The sequence below is a fragment of the Gymnodraco acuticeps genome, unplaced genomic scaffold (genome assembly GCF_902827175.1).
Source record: "Gymnodraco acuticeps unplaced genomic scaffold, fGymAcu1.1, whole genome shotgun sequence".
NCBI lineage: Eukaryota > Metazoa > Chordata > Actinopteri > Perciformes > Bathydraconidae > Gymnodraco > Gymnodraco acuticeps.
The window spans coordinates 2,626,157-2,644,264 of NW_022990590.1; the positions used below are offsets into that span (position 1 = coordinate 2,626,157).

Sequence of the window (18,108 nt, forward strand, 5' to 3'; positions counted from 1 at the left end):
CATTCCAATTCAAGCACTGACCAATTCCCCTTGGTTTCTCGAGTGCTGCATTTGGGTTCTCCTTAAGCTTGTGACAAAAACCCACCTCACTTTGTGCTTGCAGCTCACCAACTTGGGATCCAAGTTCTCACACCAATCTCACAAAAAATGTATAAAGGAGAGGCGAACTTTGGATGTATTAAAGATTTACCGGCCTGATTTTTCCAATTGTAGTTGTTAATCTTCCTCACACTATTGAAATTATCTTTATGTGATTTTTAACCAACTTTGTTTTAAACACATATGTTTATTGACATGCATACGTGGCCCATCTTACGTGAGTTGATAAGAATAAGAGGAATTAAATACGCTTTTCCTTGTAGTTCTATAATCAGCCCAAAGAAGTAGCCTTCACCCATGCTGTGCTTATCCATGAGTTAATAATTGTTAAGAGAACGCGTGCACACGCAGTAGTATATGGCACCACTGATGATATGGGTTTTCTTTCTTATCTAAAGGTGATGATTGTTAGTAGTCATCAGCACTAACCTTCCAACTGATTTAAAACTGACTACTCCTTTCCTTTGCATCAGCCTGGGCTTTTGTGTGCTCAGAATGAATAAAGGCACACACCCTTTGGCAGTTGCTGGGTTGAAGAAGAAATAAATGAATAAAAAAAGATAATTAGATACAGAGATGCCACGTAGAAGATGTACAAAAGCATCTGTTAGAACAGAGTGTACAGGGCCGCCCCTCCCTACAGGCCAATCACGCAGGCTGCATGGGGCCCCGATTTGCGCAGAGGGCCCCGCCCAGAGGGCCTCAGCTGCTGTGCGCAGTTCTCCGCTCAGTTCTCCGCGCACCCCCCGCGAGAGTGAGAGTGAGAGGTGACAAGGGGAGCACGTCTGTAACCTATGGGCATAGATATGTCTCATAATTATTTGTGTGAACATAAAAATAATTTGTGTGTAAATATGTGATTTGTAAATGTAAAACAACATCCACAAATGCATTTAAAAGATTTGCAAACTCACAAATACATTTGCAAGTGTAAAACGGATCTGCAAATACGCTAAATATGTTCACAAATAAAAAAGATCTGTGAATATCTCTTTAACATTTACACCTTTCGATCAGGCATTTGTGAATCCATTTTGTATTTGTGGACCAAAAATGCGCTTGCGGATCTCAAATCTCTGTTCACGGATCTCAAATCTCTGTTCGCGGATCGTCTTTTTACACACACGGAATTTTGAGACATATTTTCCGCCGGTCTCGGCTAAAATCTACTCGTGTCACTCGGTTATTTTCGGAAACCACGTGATGGCCTGCTGATGACGACATTTCCGCATGATTTCAAAGTAAGAGCATGATGGTTTGTTTAATGCTCTGTTTTTGTATTATAATGAACAGCGGAACGTTAGATGCATTCTTCATCACCATCACCATCATCATCATGTTATAGTGATACAGTTAGTTTGTGTTATTGGTTCAATATAGCATATATCGAGCACTTTCGTTGATGTTGAAGTGCAGGCTATACGCCACTTTCGGGTCTTGGGGGAGCAGCTGGCAGTGAAACAGCCCAGATAAAACTCTTTCTTCATTGTTTGTTGTGTATTCAGTCAAGCGGGTCGAAGTTACAAAGCACTTCACATCTTATTAATCGGCCTAATTTTACCTTACCAGTGCAGTAATAAAGTAATCTGTAGAAAAGCACCGTATTTAGGTCAGGGTTATGGTGATGAAGAATACATCTAACGTTCCGCTGTTCATTATAATACAAAAACAGAGCATTAAACAAACCATCATGCTCTTACTTTGAAATCATGCGGAAATGTCGTCATCAGCAGGCCATCACGTGGTTTCCGAAAATAACCGAGTGACACGAGTAGATTTTAGCCGAGACCGGCAGAAAATATGTCTCAAAATTCCGTGTGTGTAAAAAGACGATCCGAGAACAGAGATTTGAGATCCGTGAACAGAGATTTGAGATCCGCAAGCGCATTATTGGTCCACAAATACAAAATGGATTCACAAATGCCTGATCGAAAGGTGTAAATGTTAAAGAGATATTCACAGATCTTTTTTTAATTTGTGAACATATTTAACGTATTTGCAGATCCGTTTTACACTTGCAAATGTATTTGTGAGTTTGCAAATCTTTTAAATGCATTTGTGGATGTTGTTTTACATTTACAAATCACATATTTACACACAAATTATTTTTATGTTCACACAAATAAATATCTATGCCCATAGTAACCCGACACCGTTGCAATGAATCGACATCTGACCAATCACGGCTTTGATACGGCCACTAGTGCAGGTGAAGAGATGTCGGTGAAAAGACAGTTTCTGTCCGGCACAAGCAAGAAGAGGGAAAAAAAACAAAACATGAAGAAACTACTAGAGCATCACTCGAAGGTGGGTTATTGCATGAGTCAAATGTACAACTTGCGAATGTTGTATAAGCAAATTGCCAATTGCCATATTAAAACATCAGCTGCAATTCACGACATGAAGAAGGCAGTCTCTGCGCATAGGCTAATGGAGATGCAGTTATTTCCAGCATTCTTTATTTACCATTCATTCAAGTATGTTATGCCTTGTATCTGCTAATGTACAGGAGGAAGAGTGATAAACTGTCTTTCTAGTTGGCTAACATAACAGTTCAAGTTTACAGCCTAAAAAACATGGAGCATTTTTCCCCCTTTTATTCATTTTTATGTCAATTTGAACATTTCATGGTGATGCTTAGCCTCTCCCCTTAAGGCAAGGCAAGGCAAGTTTATTTATATAGTACCTTTCAACACAAGGCAATTCAAGTTGCTTTACAAAAATGAAAGACTTCCAGACAAAGGCATTTAAAAACAGTAAAAGATAATAAAAGAAAAAATACATGAATAAAAAGTACATGAATAAAAAGTAAACTTTTACTCCTAACAGTCATCATGTCAACCACAACACAGAGAAATACTGATAGAAATGTGTGTGTAGTTGTTGATACATTGCTGACAGAGGGAACTACATTTGAATACAGATTTAAGAAGTATCAGTTTTTGAGCATGTCATAAGCATGTTTTGTCTTGACTATATTACAACTATATTATAATAAAATAATATAGTATTTATATTATTGAATGGATTATGATTATTATTATTAGTAGAAGTAGTTTATTTGCATTCATTATATTTTAATCTTTTTGAGGCTAGTATTTGGCAGGAAATGCAGACGTATTCACCTGTAAACGCATACTGAACGACATACATGCACATGTACCATTTACTTCACTGTATAAAAAAGTAACTGTTGATAATAATAATAAACAGGAATTATATTTGCAAAGTAGCCTACTTTGTTTCCAAAAAAAAAAAGTTCACTCCTGTCGGTTGGGGGGGGGGGGGGGGGGCCTCATCTCACAATCTCGCTTGGGGCCCCAAGTTGGCCAGGGGCGGCCCTGAGAGTGTATATAGGTTACAACTGATCTTCAAACTTGTAGATAACCTCAGTTTGACCACTATTAATTACAATTACAAGTAGACCTCTTTGGTTAAGGTTACAGGTTTCTGGTTTATGCAGCGATACATATTTGTATTGCATGTTACAGCAAGGAAAGCCCAGGTGTATTAAAAAACATTGATAATTGATAGTTTCCAATTACTGGTAGTTGCTGTTAGCACACACTCAGAGCTCACAGCTCCTCATATCTGTTCAGAAACTGGACAAAAGTTAAACATATACAAAACACAGACTGTCTACTCTATGTCATGGCGAATACAGTTACTGCTTTATTTATGTCTGTATGACGTTGTTGTGAGTGTGGACGGAGCAGCAACAGGTTAGTTTTTAGCCTGATCGATCCGATTCCGATAGGATTTACATGGAGATACGCCCCGCTCTCTCTCCAGCGCATCTTGTTTGAATGAAGTAAACACAGCTGACAGCCGCGGTGAAACTTGAGCGATTAGAGCGATGCGGAAAAATACACCTGTACACTGTCGAGATGTCAAATATGCCTGTTTTACACACTTTGACCAACAGGGGAGCTTGTGTTCAAATGAAGCCCATGATGAAGCCTCATGAGATGAACCCTTTTGCGAACCAATTGGTTGGAAAGCTTCATAAAGCTTCATCTCACCATCACTAGGTGCAGAGTTGTGATGCTTTAGCGTCCTCTCCTGTAAATAAACAAAACGTACACTGGTCGGTGGTGATGTTGTTTACCAAGGTATTTTCAGACGATAATATATTGTACTTTATCTTTACGGAGTGGAAAATTAATCTTTATGAATAGTTTGTAGGCCTACAATTTAATTATATTTACAAATAAACGTCAAATATATTGTGGCGAATCATGCTTCCGTGGGAATTGTAGTTTCCCCCCCTTGAAGCCGATATATGTTTGTCACGTAAAACACTCAAACTCCCGCGATACCACGGTGCTCTGCTAAACCACTAACGTCGGCAGGTGCACGCCTACACTGAATAAACCCATCGACTGTAATCCTTACTGTACACAGCGGAATCTTCTGCCTCACTATAAGTGTGTTACGAATAAAGCAACAATGGACAATTCTGGAAAGGAGAAGGAAGCGATTCAGCTAATGGCCGACGCTGACAAGAAATGCAAGACCTCTGGCTCTTTTTTGGGAGGGATGTTTGGAGGGTAAGACAGCACTGCACCAAAGAACAAACAGCTAGCAAGCCTTAACTGTTAGTAGCTAAGTTAGCACGCAGCCGACCTTAATGTAGACATACATTTAGCTGGTGCTGGATATTAATATTAGCAATACATTGTAAAGGTTTAGTTAGATATTAAACCAGTGTGACGACACCTGACATTCAGTGAATCGGTTCCTGTATGTCAGTGAGCTAGGTTAGCTGTCAGTATCATTGTAAACAAGGCATCTCTGCTGAACCTAGCGCTAGCTTGAAAGCTACGCAGCAGGCTGTTTTGGCTAGGACTAGGATATCTGCTTTGACTGTATGTTCTACCTTCACACAGTCTCTGTAGTGTACAAGGTACATGTCAATATTGTTAAATTGTCTTATCAGTTGATTTCTTTATGATTACATGTAATTGTATACTGAAATTGATTTTGATATAGAGCTACACCACTTCTGTGGAAAAGCTTAACATACGCTCCTCGAAAGCCTTGAAAGCCTAACGTCGTAATACCTGAGGTAATGGCCGAAAATCTATAGCTTGTAACACAACAGTATTTATACGGTTCGATTTGAATAGTTACTTACTCAGTGCACTCAATGACACCAGAATAACATCTTTGCATAGCAGCCATTTTTACACACGTTGCAGGGTAAACACAGGTGTAAGTAATAGCATTAGATTTGGCCATGTTCCATTTAGTTGTGCCGGTGCCCTGGGGTTGTGTATGCTGCTCACTGGCATGACTGTGATACACTAAATAGAACGGGACCCTAATTATTTTGTATCGATGACACCTGTGTTTATACTGTAATGACATATGCTTTGAAAATGTCCTATTTATACCCAACACACATAGACCCAAGGTCTTATGATGATGCAAACCTTAAACACAAATGTAACAATTCATGTACTTTCCCTTGTTATTAATTTGACCTTCAATCGTTCATTAAAAAAGTGATGTGATTCTCGCTTCCCTATCTGCTGTCATTACAGAGTAACAGACACTCCTGTCAGAAACCTATTATTCATTAGTGACCTTGGGGAGATGATTTATATGGTTTCATATAAATCTAATAATTGCATATATTTTACAATGTCATAGAGACAAGAAGGCTTTGTTTACATAGACATCAAATTAACAAAGCCAGCAGTTAATGTTCTCTTGTGACTCAGGGTTTTTGTTCAAAGCTTGGTCAAAGGTGACCCCCAGATGTTAATTGTCGGCAGTTCTCTTGCGTGATAACTTTTTGCAGGCTTTATGCTGTTAATTCTGTGGCTGACCAAGCAGTGACGTAATCCTCTGCCATGATTGAATGGCCAGCGTATTATTATAACTCCAGGGAGCTCCCAGGGGTCCACTTTCTGTCATGGTGGGAGGGAAATCTATAATGCTTGTGTGGAGGATTTATACAAGTCAGTACACCAGTCTTAGCATGGCAACACCCTGAGCAATGCACCACGTTCTACAGTTCATCACCCTATGGTGCCATTAAGAAAGTTTATTCGATATAACTTTAATATGAAAGTCAGACTGGGTATTTGTTTTAGCCAGAGTATGCCATGGAGACTGTATGCATTTGTGAACTATATTAAACTGTGTACATCTGTTTTCTTTTGTTTTACTTTCTTGTCTAGAGGACCTCAGAAGGTGGAAGAAGCATGCGAGATGTACTGCAGAGCAGCAAACATGTTCAAGATGGCCAAGAACTGGAGCGGTGCGATGAGCTGTTTTTTTACTAAAGAAAAATCCACCATATCAATTAAAAAAAACTTCAGAAGCTGTAGGATTATGTGCTGATCTTTTGTCACTATAACTGCAAGCACAGCACTTGTAAAGGTGCCACGAGTGAAAAAAGGAAGAACAGTGGAATTATGTGCATAAATTAAAGTGTAGGCTCAATGAAAAGTAGAAAGTATGTGTGTATGTGAAAGTCTCTGTCCTCTTTTCTTTTGTCTTCAGCTGCTGGAAATGCATTTTGCAAAGCCGCACGTCTCCACATGCAACTGCAGAACAAACACGACTGTGCCACCAGCTTCATTGATGCAGGAAATGCTTTCAAGAAGTCTGACCCCAATGGTGAGAACATGTGGTAACTCATTAGGTCCAAAATCACAACTTACATTTTAGTGCCTGAAATTGTAGACATCAATATTTGCACTGTTAAAGTAATTAATGATTTACTTTAGTTTCAAGCTATGAGCCTATATTTTATAACGAGACCGATTTCACTTTTTTTACAATCTGCCTTTATTGATTTGCTGTTTGAATGAATTATAATATGCGAGTTATTACCCTTGTTATGGAGTTTCCAATTAGTTGAGTTATAGGGCTCTTTGTACTCTCTGGCCTCAATCAATCGTCTTCCAAATATAGATTAAGCCATACTTTAGGTCTAGGTTGTGGTTTTGTTTTACACTTCATATTCATTTGATCCTAACACAGCATAACAGGTGCTGTGCACAATGTTAGCTTTGAACAAAACTAACATGATGTCTAATTATTCCCTCCTCTTGCCTTTATGCTGCTAAAAGAGGCAATCAAGTGTTTAAATGCTGCCATCGAAATATACACAGACATGGTAAGGTCATAGGGTAAGATGCATATAGAAAGTGTCCATCTATGTTCTGATCCAGAAACTAGCTGTGTCATTGTACTTACTTTATAGCTGAGAAATGTTAAATGATGACGTCTACTCTTCTTGGATTCCCAGTATTACTGTAGATCTAACATCACATCATTTAGCTTGCTACCTGGACCAAATTGCCTACTTAGCATTCCCTTTAGCAAGGATTTATTTCAAAAGCTTAAACCTTGCTTGACCTCGCCTCTCTGCACTGAGAATGTAATGCATGCAACACATTGACTCTGGATAGATCCAGTTAGTAATGATTTATCTTCTTCTCCTCCAGGGAAGATTCACCATCGCAGCCAAACACCACATCAATATCGCAGAGATCTACGAGTCTGAACTGGTGGATATTGAAAAGGTAAGAATCACACAATGAGATGTTATACAGTAGGGATTCTACCACCATATTTGTTTGAGGAACACACAACAGTATTTGTGTAACATGTTTTTATTTTATTTAAAGGCTATTGCACATTATGAACAAGCAGCAGACTACTACAAAGGGGAAGAATCCAACAGGTAATGTAAAATACTGCATGTTATGACTTTTTCCAGCTCTGCAATCTCTTAAACTGATCATTACCATAAAGGCCCTGACACACCAAGCAGTGACCAGAGGACTCGCCGACGTCGGCTGTTGCGTCGCGGTGTTCTCCTGCGTCTTGGCCATGTGTCGCACGGGAACACACCGCAAAGACTTCTGTGCGTGAGTGGCAATAACTCTCCTTACCAGCAGGCGGCGGTAGTGTGTATTCGTCATTAAAAATAGGCAACAACCGGAAGACAGAAGAAGAACAGACTGCGTGATATAAACAACAACAAATAGCGTGTGCGAACTGCAGCCTGGTTATGATCCACTGCTGTCTGCCCGTCTTTGGTGCTCCACAACTACCCGAAGGGGCAAGTCTCCTGTACCGGGTGTACTGGGTTCGCAGAGAATCCCACTTCTTCCTCAGCTCTTTCTCTGAAGCACACAAATAAACGATGTAACCATTGTGGCTAGTTAGCATGTCCAATTCATATCTATATGCAGTGCCAAACTGCACAGCTAGCAACAGCTAGCAACAAGATAACAACAAAACACAAGGTTGAAATAACAAATTACATTTCACGTTAACGTCACTGTACGCTGGCAAACAATAAAAAGCCAACAGTATCTGCTAAAGAGCTCAATTGATGAAAAAGATCTTACCCGAGAAGCCAAGTTGCGTTTCAATCTCTCGCCAGAGTCCGGTTTTCACTACTCGGTTCGAGTACCTTTTCTCTGTGATGTCGTACAGAGCTGGCCTCTCCTGGATCAAGGTGATGAGCAAGTCTTCGTTTGCGTCATTCCAGATCGCCATGATGAGATGAAAATGAATATCAGTCTGTGTGTGCCTTCTTAAATCGTTTGTTTACGTCCCTCACTTCCGTTTCGCTTCTCATGCACTGATTCGCTAGCTGAACAGCCAATCAGAGTGATTGTTTGGTCCGACTGCCAGACCCGATGCATGGCCGATTCAACATGTTGAATCGGCCATGCATCGGGTCTGGCAGTCCAAATAAGGCGTGTCACGGTCGACGGTGCGGGACACACCAAATTGAGTTTGGGCGACAGGACACGCTTCGTCTCCCGACTTACGAAAACAGCCGAAATCGGCCTGGTGTGTCAGGGCCTTAATAGTAGCACACTTAGTGTAGCACTCTTACTTTCAACACCATGATATTAGGATAAAACTCATTAGGATTAGAATGTTTAAAACAATAACAATTTCACTTTAGATTATTTTAGTAAATTAGTTTAACAAACCTTCTGCTGGATAGCTTATACTGTATGTCTATCTCTATATCTCTCTCTGTGAGCATTTTCACATTTTGAATCATTGCATGGAAGGCACAAATGTCTCTTATTACCTTAACAAGCATATCATTATTATTTACACCAGTGTTCACTCTGCTATGGCATGATAAAATACAGCAGTAGCACTGAAAAAGGGCCTGTCTGCAGAATGACATTAGTTTTCTGCAATGATAAACAAGCAGCATTTACCAGGTTAGGTATGGATTCAGATCAGAATACTGAATGCTACAAAAAATCCCACTGAGCTTATAAAGGATTACCGTGCTTTCTAAACTTATCTGTTGATAATAAAGTTAACGATGGCTGTTTGACATTTACAGTAGATAATCAAAGTTATTGTTACCTGTGTCATCTTCTACTGTTAACCATCACCATTTTCCATTCTAATGTACCATGCTTTTGAACTGCAAACTAGTCACATGAATGGATCAATTGATTCATACTCCAGATGTATAGCTCTCATATTTCGTGTTGTATTAAATGTTTTGTGTACCTTTTGCACTTTTCCATAGCTCTGCCAACAAGTGTCTGCTGAAGGTGGGGGCTTACTGCGCCCAGATAGAGCAGTACCAGAGGGCTATTGAGATCTACGAGCAGGTGAGCACTTCTTGTACTTGTCATACTTCCTCAGCCCAAACTGATTTGGTAATGTTGACATTTCTAAAACAGTTTTGGATGTATTTAGGTTGGAGCTAACACGATGGATAACCCACTGCTGAAATACAGCGCCAAAGAGTATTTCTTCAAAGCTTCCCTCTGTCATTTCATCGTCGATGAGCTCAACGCTAAGGTTAGTTTATACCGCTGCGGGGTCAGTCTCAGGATTTTGGACTGTCAGTTGGTTTAACACACTGTCTCCACAGATTGCTATTGAAAAATACGAGGAGATGTTCCCCGCTTTCTCAGACTCTCGAGAATGCAAACTGCTGAAGGTAACTCGATACTAAAAACCCTGAGGATTCTGTTAGCTTACTTTTCCTTCTTAGTCTCTTCAGTTTCTATGAGTAACCTACATTTCTTTGTCTTAACAGAAACTTCTTGAGGCTCATGAGGAACAGAACAGTGAAGCTTTCACAGAGGCAGTAAGTCTTGTATAACCTAACAAAGTTTTGAAACTTTTGGAGAGCACAGGAAATCCCTTTGTTCAGCTGCTGTCCTGGGTCCCCTGTGTGTTCAAGAAAGTTGAAAGCTTTATCTCAGGTATCCACTCCGTCTGTTGATATGGACGTCCTACAGACTGGTGGAGGGCGTCCATATATAACTGAAAACAAGTTTTAAAACTTCATTTTAGAAAGTGAAAATATATTACATAAAGCACAGTCTTACATGGCAGATGTTGGGAGAAATTTGAATTTGAACCAGTAAAGCATTACAAATTAACCCTTGTGTCTCACTAAATCCTAAAATAGTAGAGTTAAAAACTGCCATAAAATATATAAACTGTATATAAATTAATGTACTTCTTTGAATTTCACTGATTATTTGTTATTATAGGACTTACAACGTTTGGAGAAAAAAACTCACACCCCTGACAAAATGCCTTAATACAGCCGAAAATGTCCTTAGTGAGGGTAAACTAAGTAAGCAGAATTTTCCATTGTAATCCTCATTTGGGAAATAATCTTATTCCTGTGTTCCCCCCCCCCCCCCCCCCCCATGCAGATAAAAGATTTTGACTCTATCTCACGTCTGGACCAGTGGCACACAACCCTCCTACTGCGCATCAAAAAGACCATCCAGGGCGATGAAGGGGATTTAAAATGAAGAAAGAATCTGGGGTGTAAAAATGCAGCACAGAGGGACAAATCCATCATGCATGCTTACACACACACACACACACACACACACACACACACACACTTTCACTCACCTCACTGCGTATAGAATCTGAAGACGACTTTGAATATTCCACTACTGCTACACCGTCAGAGTACTATCTTTGCTTTCCTTACGAGCGTATCTGAATCTAGTCAGACTGTAAATCCTCCGCCCTCAACTCTGTCTAGAGGATTGCTGCATACCCTTTTTCTGCTGGAATCTGTCCTGGGGGGGGGGGACAGATTCCCCCCCAAGCACTGCATGTTTTGTACAATTATTGTTTCCTAGTCAGAAGCAGCTTGTTTTTTTAAAATGTAGTTTGTTATATTTAAAACAGTTATTTAAATGTTCAGTTTGTTATCAAGAATGTACTATTATATTTATTTTGTATTTGCTGGAGTAGGTCAATGTGTTGTTAGGAATTCCAGCCACATAGAAAGTGATTTTGTTTTCCAATGTATTACTACATGGAGCGACTCTTCTCGAGGAAGACCAAGGGTAGACTGTTAAACATTTTGATCTAATCACTGATTCTTTCCCTAACACACGTGCATACTGAAATTACTTCTGCTTCTTTTAATATTACTTTCGATTTCTTCATGTACTTTGAATGTTTGAATCTGTGGTTTCTAGTTTGCCTGTGGAAGAATGTATCTTTGAATGAATAGCACTGACGTGGAAACCTTTCCTCCTTATTTCCAGGGGCAGTAATCTTAGGGGTTGTGTGCATCATTACTCATCTCATGCTGTGTTGTGATGTGAACTTATCCTCGAGGGTTTACTACTGCAGTTCCCCTTCCAAACGGCCAGTCGCTAAAGCATGTCATTGTGTATAGATTAGCCTCGTGTTACATTCTCTAGTGTGAGCCAGACCAAAGTTTTTACTAAAGGGTCGAGTCGCCCTCCGCATCCAGCTTCTTCCACACGGAGTGACAATGGACCTTGGATATGATCTGTATGCTAGTACGAATGGACAATAATAAAGATCTTATAATCCCAGCTGTGTTCTCCTACCTTTGACCATACTTTTTAACCAGCAATGTAATTCACTTCTAAGCTTTGATAGTTTTTCAACATTCAACAATTCTATTTGTCGTAAGGCTTATAACATTTTATTTGCCAGTTCAAGGATTATCCCAGTAACTGCATTTTTCCAGCAGTACAAAAAACCTTATAACTGAAGTTGAACTATTCATCTTTATGTTAGTCCAGTTCTGACCTTACTGCGCCATGTCCTCCTTACATAACCGTGATTTGATTTCTGTATAATGGTTAGTGTGCATTTCCCTACAAAAAATACAATTAATTACATTTTCTTGCTATGCATTTGAATAGGAGTCACTTACAATTAAACAGCCTGAAGGAAAATTACGAACTTCAGAGGCATTTCTTTATTTTAAGAAAAAAAAGTACAACTTTCATTATTGGGTGTAGCCGGATAAAGGATTTCATGCTGTTTGAAACACAGCTGTGGTAATGTGTACATGGTTCTAAAGAAAGAAAAGTGACAGAGTTTTGAGGGATTCACACAATCACACCATAACAAATCCTCTGCAGTATGATTTATGCCACGTTTGACTCTATAATTGATGAAATATGTACAATATTATTTTATGATTACACTAATATCTTAGTCATATTTAGATTTTATTCCTGAAACATGATTTTAATTTTTTCTTGATAAATACCCTCACATTTTAGAGTGCGACTAACACTGAAGACACCCCGGTCTGTTAATGAAACAAAGGACTTTGAGATGACAGTAATGATGAAACACCACATGGTCAGAACACACACTCACACAGCTAATTCCAAACGTGAAATACCATTTAAAGGGTGATTTTAAATTCTTCCCACCCAGATCAAATTCTATATATTAAAAAGCATTTCCTACACAGCATCTTGAGCTAAGGGATCGTCTAAGTCTGCTGTCCTCTGCGTTCCATCACCTTGGACAGCAGCTGTTAGTTCATTTGGGCAAACACCATTACCGATTACCACGGTCAGGAGATCAGGCTGCGAAATATCCGCCTGGGACGTGGCCTTCGTTTCTAAAACTGGAGCTAAAATGGTCTGTGAGACCGCGGCTTCCAGGACAGATGACGTAGGAATGGTTTGGATCTCTGACGTGAACGAGCCATCAGAAACAACAGTGGATGTAGACAGAGACATGGAGGCTTCAGAGTACATGGGCAGACTGTGAGCAATGGACACTGGTATGGAGAAAGGGATGCCTGACCCATCTATGGAAATGATGCTGGCCCCCGTGCTGTCAGTGGTTAAGATGGGCTGGATCTGGGTCCCAGGGGGCATCTCTGTGTGGATGACGGTGATCCCGCCGAGGGCCCCGTGGCTGACCAGAGCGATGGCCCCATGGCCGGTCCACTCAGGTGGGAGGGTCACAGGCTCAGAAGACATCTCAAAGGAGTCTGTGTGAGTGTTTTCAGAAGCAGCAGCAGCAACATTATTTCTTTTAGCGGTGCTCCTTTTCTCCTTTGCTCCTGCTTTTTCACTCTTTCCCTTTGTAGGAGATTTTGGTTTCTTATCCTCCACATTTCCCTCCAGAACCACAAGGTAGGTTTTCCACGGAGCGCTGGAGTCATGAATCTGGAAGTTTGACAGGCTTATGTTATTTTCACATCGTTTACCGTGGAGGCATGCGTGGACACTTTTACTTTTCAAGGAAGCACAGGGTGAGTGATTCAAATACAAATGGTTAAGTATTTCTTGACCAATATCCCCCCTTTTCATCAAGGGTAAATTAATTCTGCCACAGTACAAGTTAGATCAACACTGGGCCGACATGAAAGATTTACAAGGGCTCCCTAGACAAAAAGCAATGGGATTTTCTCATTGGATTTCGGAATATGGCAGAAAACAAAATCTTGGCAAAAGCATGTTAATGGTGGTTACTAGTTTCCAGGTTTTAGGAGTTATTCCTGCGCCACTATACAGTTCAAAATTACCCTATGGGATCATTGTTGCTACAGTAAGATAAACGGTGCTCACCATAGTGTGCCTACGGAGGGTGGACTTGTCTGTAAAGGTGCGCCGACAGAGACCACACATGTATGGCTTCTCTCCTGTGTGGATACGCTGGTGCCTTTGGAGGGCATTGAGCTGGGTGAAGTGCTTGTCACAGTCTTTACAGCTGTAGGGACGCTCACCTAGGAATAAACAGAGATGCCAGAGAATATATAAAGTTTGTAATCAGTAGACAACTGGTTTCAGTATTACGCCTACGAATTAACAAGAAAAACAGAGGTCAGCGATTTATCCAATTACCTGTATGTATCTTCAGATGCTGGTGTAGGGAATTCCTCTGAGCGAAGCCTCGGCCACACTGCTCGCACTTGTACGGCTTGGACCCAGTGTGGATGTTTGAGTGGTGCCTCAGGTATTCTTTAGATGCAAAGCTCTTCCCGCAGGCCTCACACATGAAGGGCTTCTCTCCTAACAAGAGGGAAATAACAATCTATTCAGTTATGATCTGATACGTGAAGATAGCCTTGTCTTTATGGTTGCAGGCTCACTTTAGAAGACAGAGGCAGGGTTAAAGATGACGGTCTCAATAGTTTCTTACCCGTGTGTGATCGCTTATGATAGGCCAACATGTGTTTCTGAGTGAACCTGGACTCACACTCATCACATGCAAATGGCTTTTCTCCTGTGTGAGTCCTACATGTAAGAAAACAAGAACATTTAGCTCAACTTTTAGTAACAATATGGCGCCTTTTAGCATCTTTAGCGAGCTCCGTACCTGCGGTGCATCTTGAGTGCAGAGTTCTGGGTAAATCTGGCCCCGCAGTCGCTGCACTCAAAAGGCTTGGCCCCTGTGTGTGTCCTCTCATGCAACAACAGGGCAGTTTTGGAGCTGAGAGCCTTCCCACAGTCAGTGCAGACATGTCTCATATTGTTACGTTCATGTACCTGAAAAGCAGAGGGAATGAAAGACATATGATCAAATCAGGGGACGTTATATTGGACTCTCGTTCTTGTATGTAGTTACTATAAATCATCACCTGTCTTGTATGGCGGACAACATCTTTCTTCCTTTTGAAGGTCTTCCCGCAGGAGTCGCAGGTGAACAGCCTCTCGTTACTGTGGACGTGCTTTTCGTGGATCTTCAGATTGCTACGGTTAGCAAAGGTTTGCTGGCAGGTCTCACAGCGATAGATGACATCTGCTTTTACTCCATGATAAGTACTGGAGAGCAATAACCGAAATATATCATCAAATGGCATTGATGATCATCTGACAGCTTTAAACTTTAAAGGACAATTTGCCTTATAAGATCAATTCATTGCGTAACATTTCATTTAGCTGATGCTTTTATCCAACGCAACGTAAAAGAAGTGCAATAAAGCATGAAGATAAAAACTAACGGCAAGAAACCTGAAAGTGCATTAGCTTCAAATAAGCCTTACTATTGAAAGTGCTTTGGCATCATTCTCGATTGACCTAAATCTTTTAAGTACTACAAGTCAGAAAATAATGATTGTAGGGTTGTGATTGCACAGCGCTGTCTCCAACAGGGGAGCTGGTAAACAACATCATTGTTATAATAACTTCCTTCATGCAATATTATCTACCATTTTCGTAATTTGTGTAAGGACACATTTCAGTATTAAATTATTGCTTAGCTATATTCCATTTTTTGTACATTTACATTTTTTTGCAATATGACCAGGCTATTTAAGGCATACTAAAACAATCAAATAATGCTATAATACCAACAAGAAACACACACAAATGTGTACATTAGCTTGTTAGCTTGTAAACAGCTGTGCGCTCTGGAATTCAAATGTCATACTAGAAGCCTGGCCAAATTCGATATATAAGATTATTTTCAGAAGCTTTGGGGTTTCTATGGAATAAATCAATGTACTATACCTAGCTAATTTTTCCTACCTGATGTGCTTTAAGTAGCTTCTCTCATAATGGAACGTCCGCTGGCACTTGTTACACTGGAACTGGGCCTTGGAAGTTCTTTTGGATGTCTCCTTGGATTGTCCTTCCTCATCCTCATCCTCTTCATCATCCTCCTCTTCTCCCAGAGATAATAAGGACTCCTCACGATCACTACTCTGTACATATCCCTCACATTCCCAATCATCTACATCAGAAGCTGGCATTCCCAAAGATGATTTGTCCCCATCCTCTGCCTGAGCCTCAGCTTCAGTCCTGTCTTCATTCTCCACTGTGTCTTCATCTGTAACTTGGTTTTCATTGTTGATGCTAGCCACTTTTTTGGTATTTAAATGCCTCGGAAGGATTTTACGACCAGTCAGCCTCAGTTTTAGTTTTTTTATGTGTCTCTGATCACTCTTCACTGCATTCTTTGCCTTTAATCTTTTTGAAAGTACTACTTTGTCAGAGCTTTGAGGAGAGAGCCGCCGCTTGAGAAGTACGCGTTTAGGCTGCTTCTTCCCCTTGGTCCCTTTTTTATTCTTAGCGTCATGTAAATCACTTTTACCAACATCCTCAGATTCAGTTTTCTTTGTAGGTTTTTGTAGGATTCCAGCACTCATGGCCTCACCACATATCTGTGACAAATCTTCACAGTCCAAAAACTGTGCCGTTGCTTGAACATCACCAATCTTATCTCTGACAACTTCAACTTTACCAGTGTACACAAATTCCAAAAACTTTGAGAAATCATTGGAGTGCATATTGGAGAGTAATACTTTGTCTCTGGTAGCATCCTGAGAGAGGAGGATGTCCCTGAAGTAGCCGCTGGATGCTGCCAGCATCACCTGATGGGCCTGGAACTCCTGCACTTCTCCCTGGTAGTCTACCTGCACGGTGACATCACTCAGCTGTCCCTGCAGCCTCAGCTGATGCAGAGAGGCCAGGATGTTCTCATGGTGGGACTTAGAGGTGAGCTGGACCACTTTGAGGACCATCTTTTTATTGTGCTTCTGAAAAAACAAACAGAAAAGGGGGAATGGTGACTTATAATGCTAAACATAATGTGTTTCAATTCATTTGTGTACACACACACATGTACATGTTTTCAGCGGTGGGACCATGTCCGTTTGCATTTGTTGTTTAACATATTTACTGAGGCTACCTTCAGAACAGTGAACGTTGCGTTCAAGTTAGATAATTATAATTTGCTGTAAATACATTGTTTATCAAATGCAAAAAGGAAGCTAATATTACGCAAATTGAAATAACGAACCTAGCTAACATATGGCGAATGTAAAGAAAGATACACCTTCAACCCTTTAATATCTAAATTATTACTGCCATTTAAAAAACACACTAGCGAGAGTTGGTATATATTCTTTATTTGTTCACGATAATGTTCAGTGGGTTAGGTTCAGTTCATGCTAACAGTAGCATAGCTAGGTTAGCTAACGTTAAATACCATCCCGAAACTAATTGAAGCGGATTTGCAATAACACTAGTTCAACACAGAGAACACTGAACACAGGGCTTGTGTGAACGTGTGGCAGCCAGCTAACCACACAACAACACGAAGCAAGTTTTCTTACCGTAAGGTCGGTAAAATGGCAGCCCTTCACAAATGCTCTCTACGGCGGAAGGTATTTCCTGTAGAAAATCTCTCCCGAAAACGGAACTTTTCCTTTTACTTACTGACATCCGGTGTCGATTTGGCTGACTCGGGATCAGTGATTCATTTATGGTCGCGTTTAAAGTTTGAGTTCCCAGACACAACTGCTGTCCCTGGATCATTTGTTCAGGTTTGTTGACAAAAAGTCCACAATGTTATCGCCTGAAACGTAGCGCCTCTGACATTTGTTCAAACGTTTCATTTTGAGGCTCTACTGTTAAGCTAGTTCATCTAACGTTAGATAATAATTCATAATGTATTTGCTTTGCCTTTATTATAATCCAACATTGTCCGTTCCACTATATTTTGAACAGGCGTTGAGCAATAATCTGTTGCACTTCATTTGCTACTGTTGCTGCTGTAAATAGCATTTTATTTTAGGCAAAACCCTGCTTCACGCTTTCGTCCAAGCTAAATGTTAGCCCCTATCTTGTGAAAACGTCGAACGGGGTACCAATATATAGCAACTGTAGCATTAATGTTATTTTAAACAGTGATTTACTAGAGTAATGACATTACCGTAACTGTGACACCAAAAAATGAGCAGTTTTTATTGCATTACTGCCTTGTTCCCACACTGGGGCGCCA

At 40.4% G+C, this 18,108-nt stretch overlaps 2 protein-coding genes across 3 annotated transcripts; one reads left to right on the forward strand and one right to left on the reverse strand.

Annotated features, from left to right (window-relative positions):
- Positions 1-4,423: 4,423 nt before the first annotated feature.
- napbb (N-ethylmaleimide-sensitive factor attachment protein, beta b) lies at positions 4,424-11,939 on the forward strand. 2 transcript variants are annotated; one of them, XM_034228746.1, is made up of 11 exons: positions 4,424-4,649; positions 6,288-6,367; positions 6,613-6,729; positions 7,185-7,231; positions 7,563-7,640; positions 7,746-7,801; positions 9,635-9,719; positions 9,808-9,912; positions 9,986-10,054; positions 10,154-10,204; positions 10,785-11,939. In XM_034228746.1, the coding sequence occupies exons 1-11, from the start codon at positions 4,549-4,551 to the stop codon at positions 10,884-10,886; spliced, it is 891 nt and encodes a 296-aa protein (XP_034084637.1). In that variant the 5' UTR covers positions 4,424-4,548; the 3' UTR covers positions 10,887-11,939. The 2 variants fall into 2 exon arrangements, with proteins under 2 accessions (XP_034084637.1, XP_034084638.1); XM_034228747.1 differs by lacking the exon at positions 7,185-7,231 and having other exon boundaries at positions 4,443-4,649.
- A 343-nt stretch (positions 11,940-12,282) lies between these two features.
- gzf1 (GDNF-inducible zinc finger protein 1) lies at positions 12,283-17,661 on the reverse strand. Its single transcript, XM_034228436.1, has 8 exons — positions 17,441-17,661; positions 15,852-16,861; positions 14,963-15,146; positions 14,701-14,870; positions 14,524-14,618; positions 14,226-14,393; positions 13,950-14,107; positions 12,283-13,547 (listed from the first exon to the last, which is right to left on the reverse strand). Exons 2-8 carry the CDS (start codon positions 16,844-16,846, stop codon positions 12,831-12,833), a joined length of 2,487 nt encoding a protein of 828 aa, XP_034084327.1. The 5' UTR covers positions 16,847-16,861; positions 17,441-17,661; the 3' UTR covers positions 12,283-12,830.
- Between the last annotated feature and the right edge of the window lie 447 nt (positions 17,662-18,108).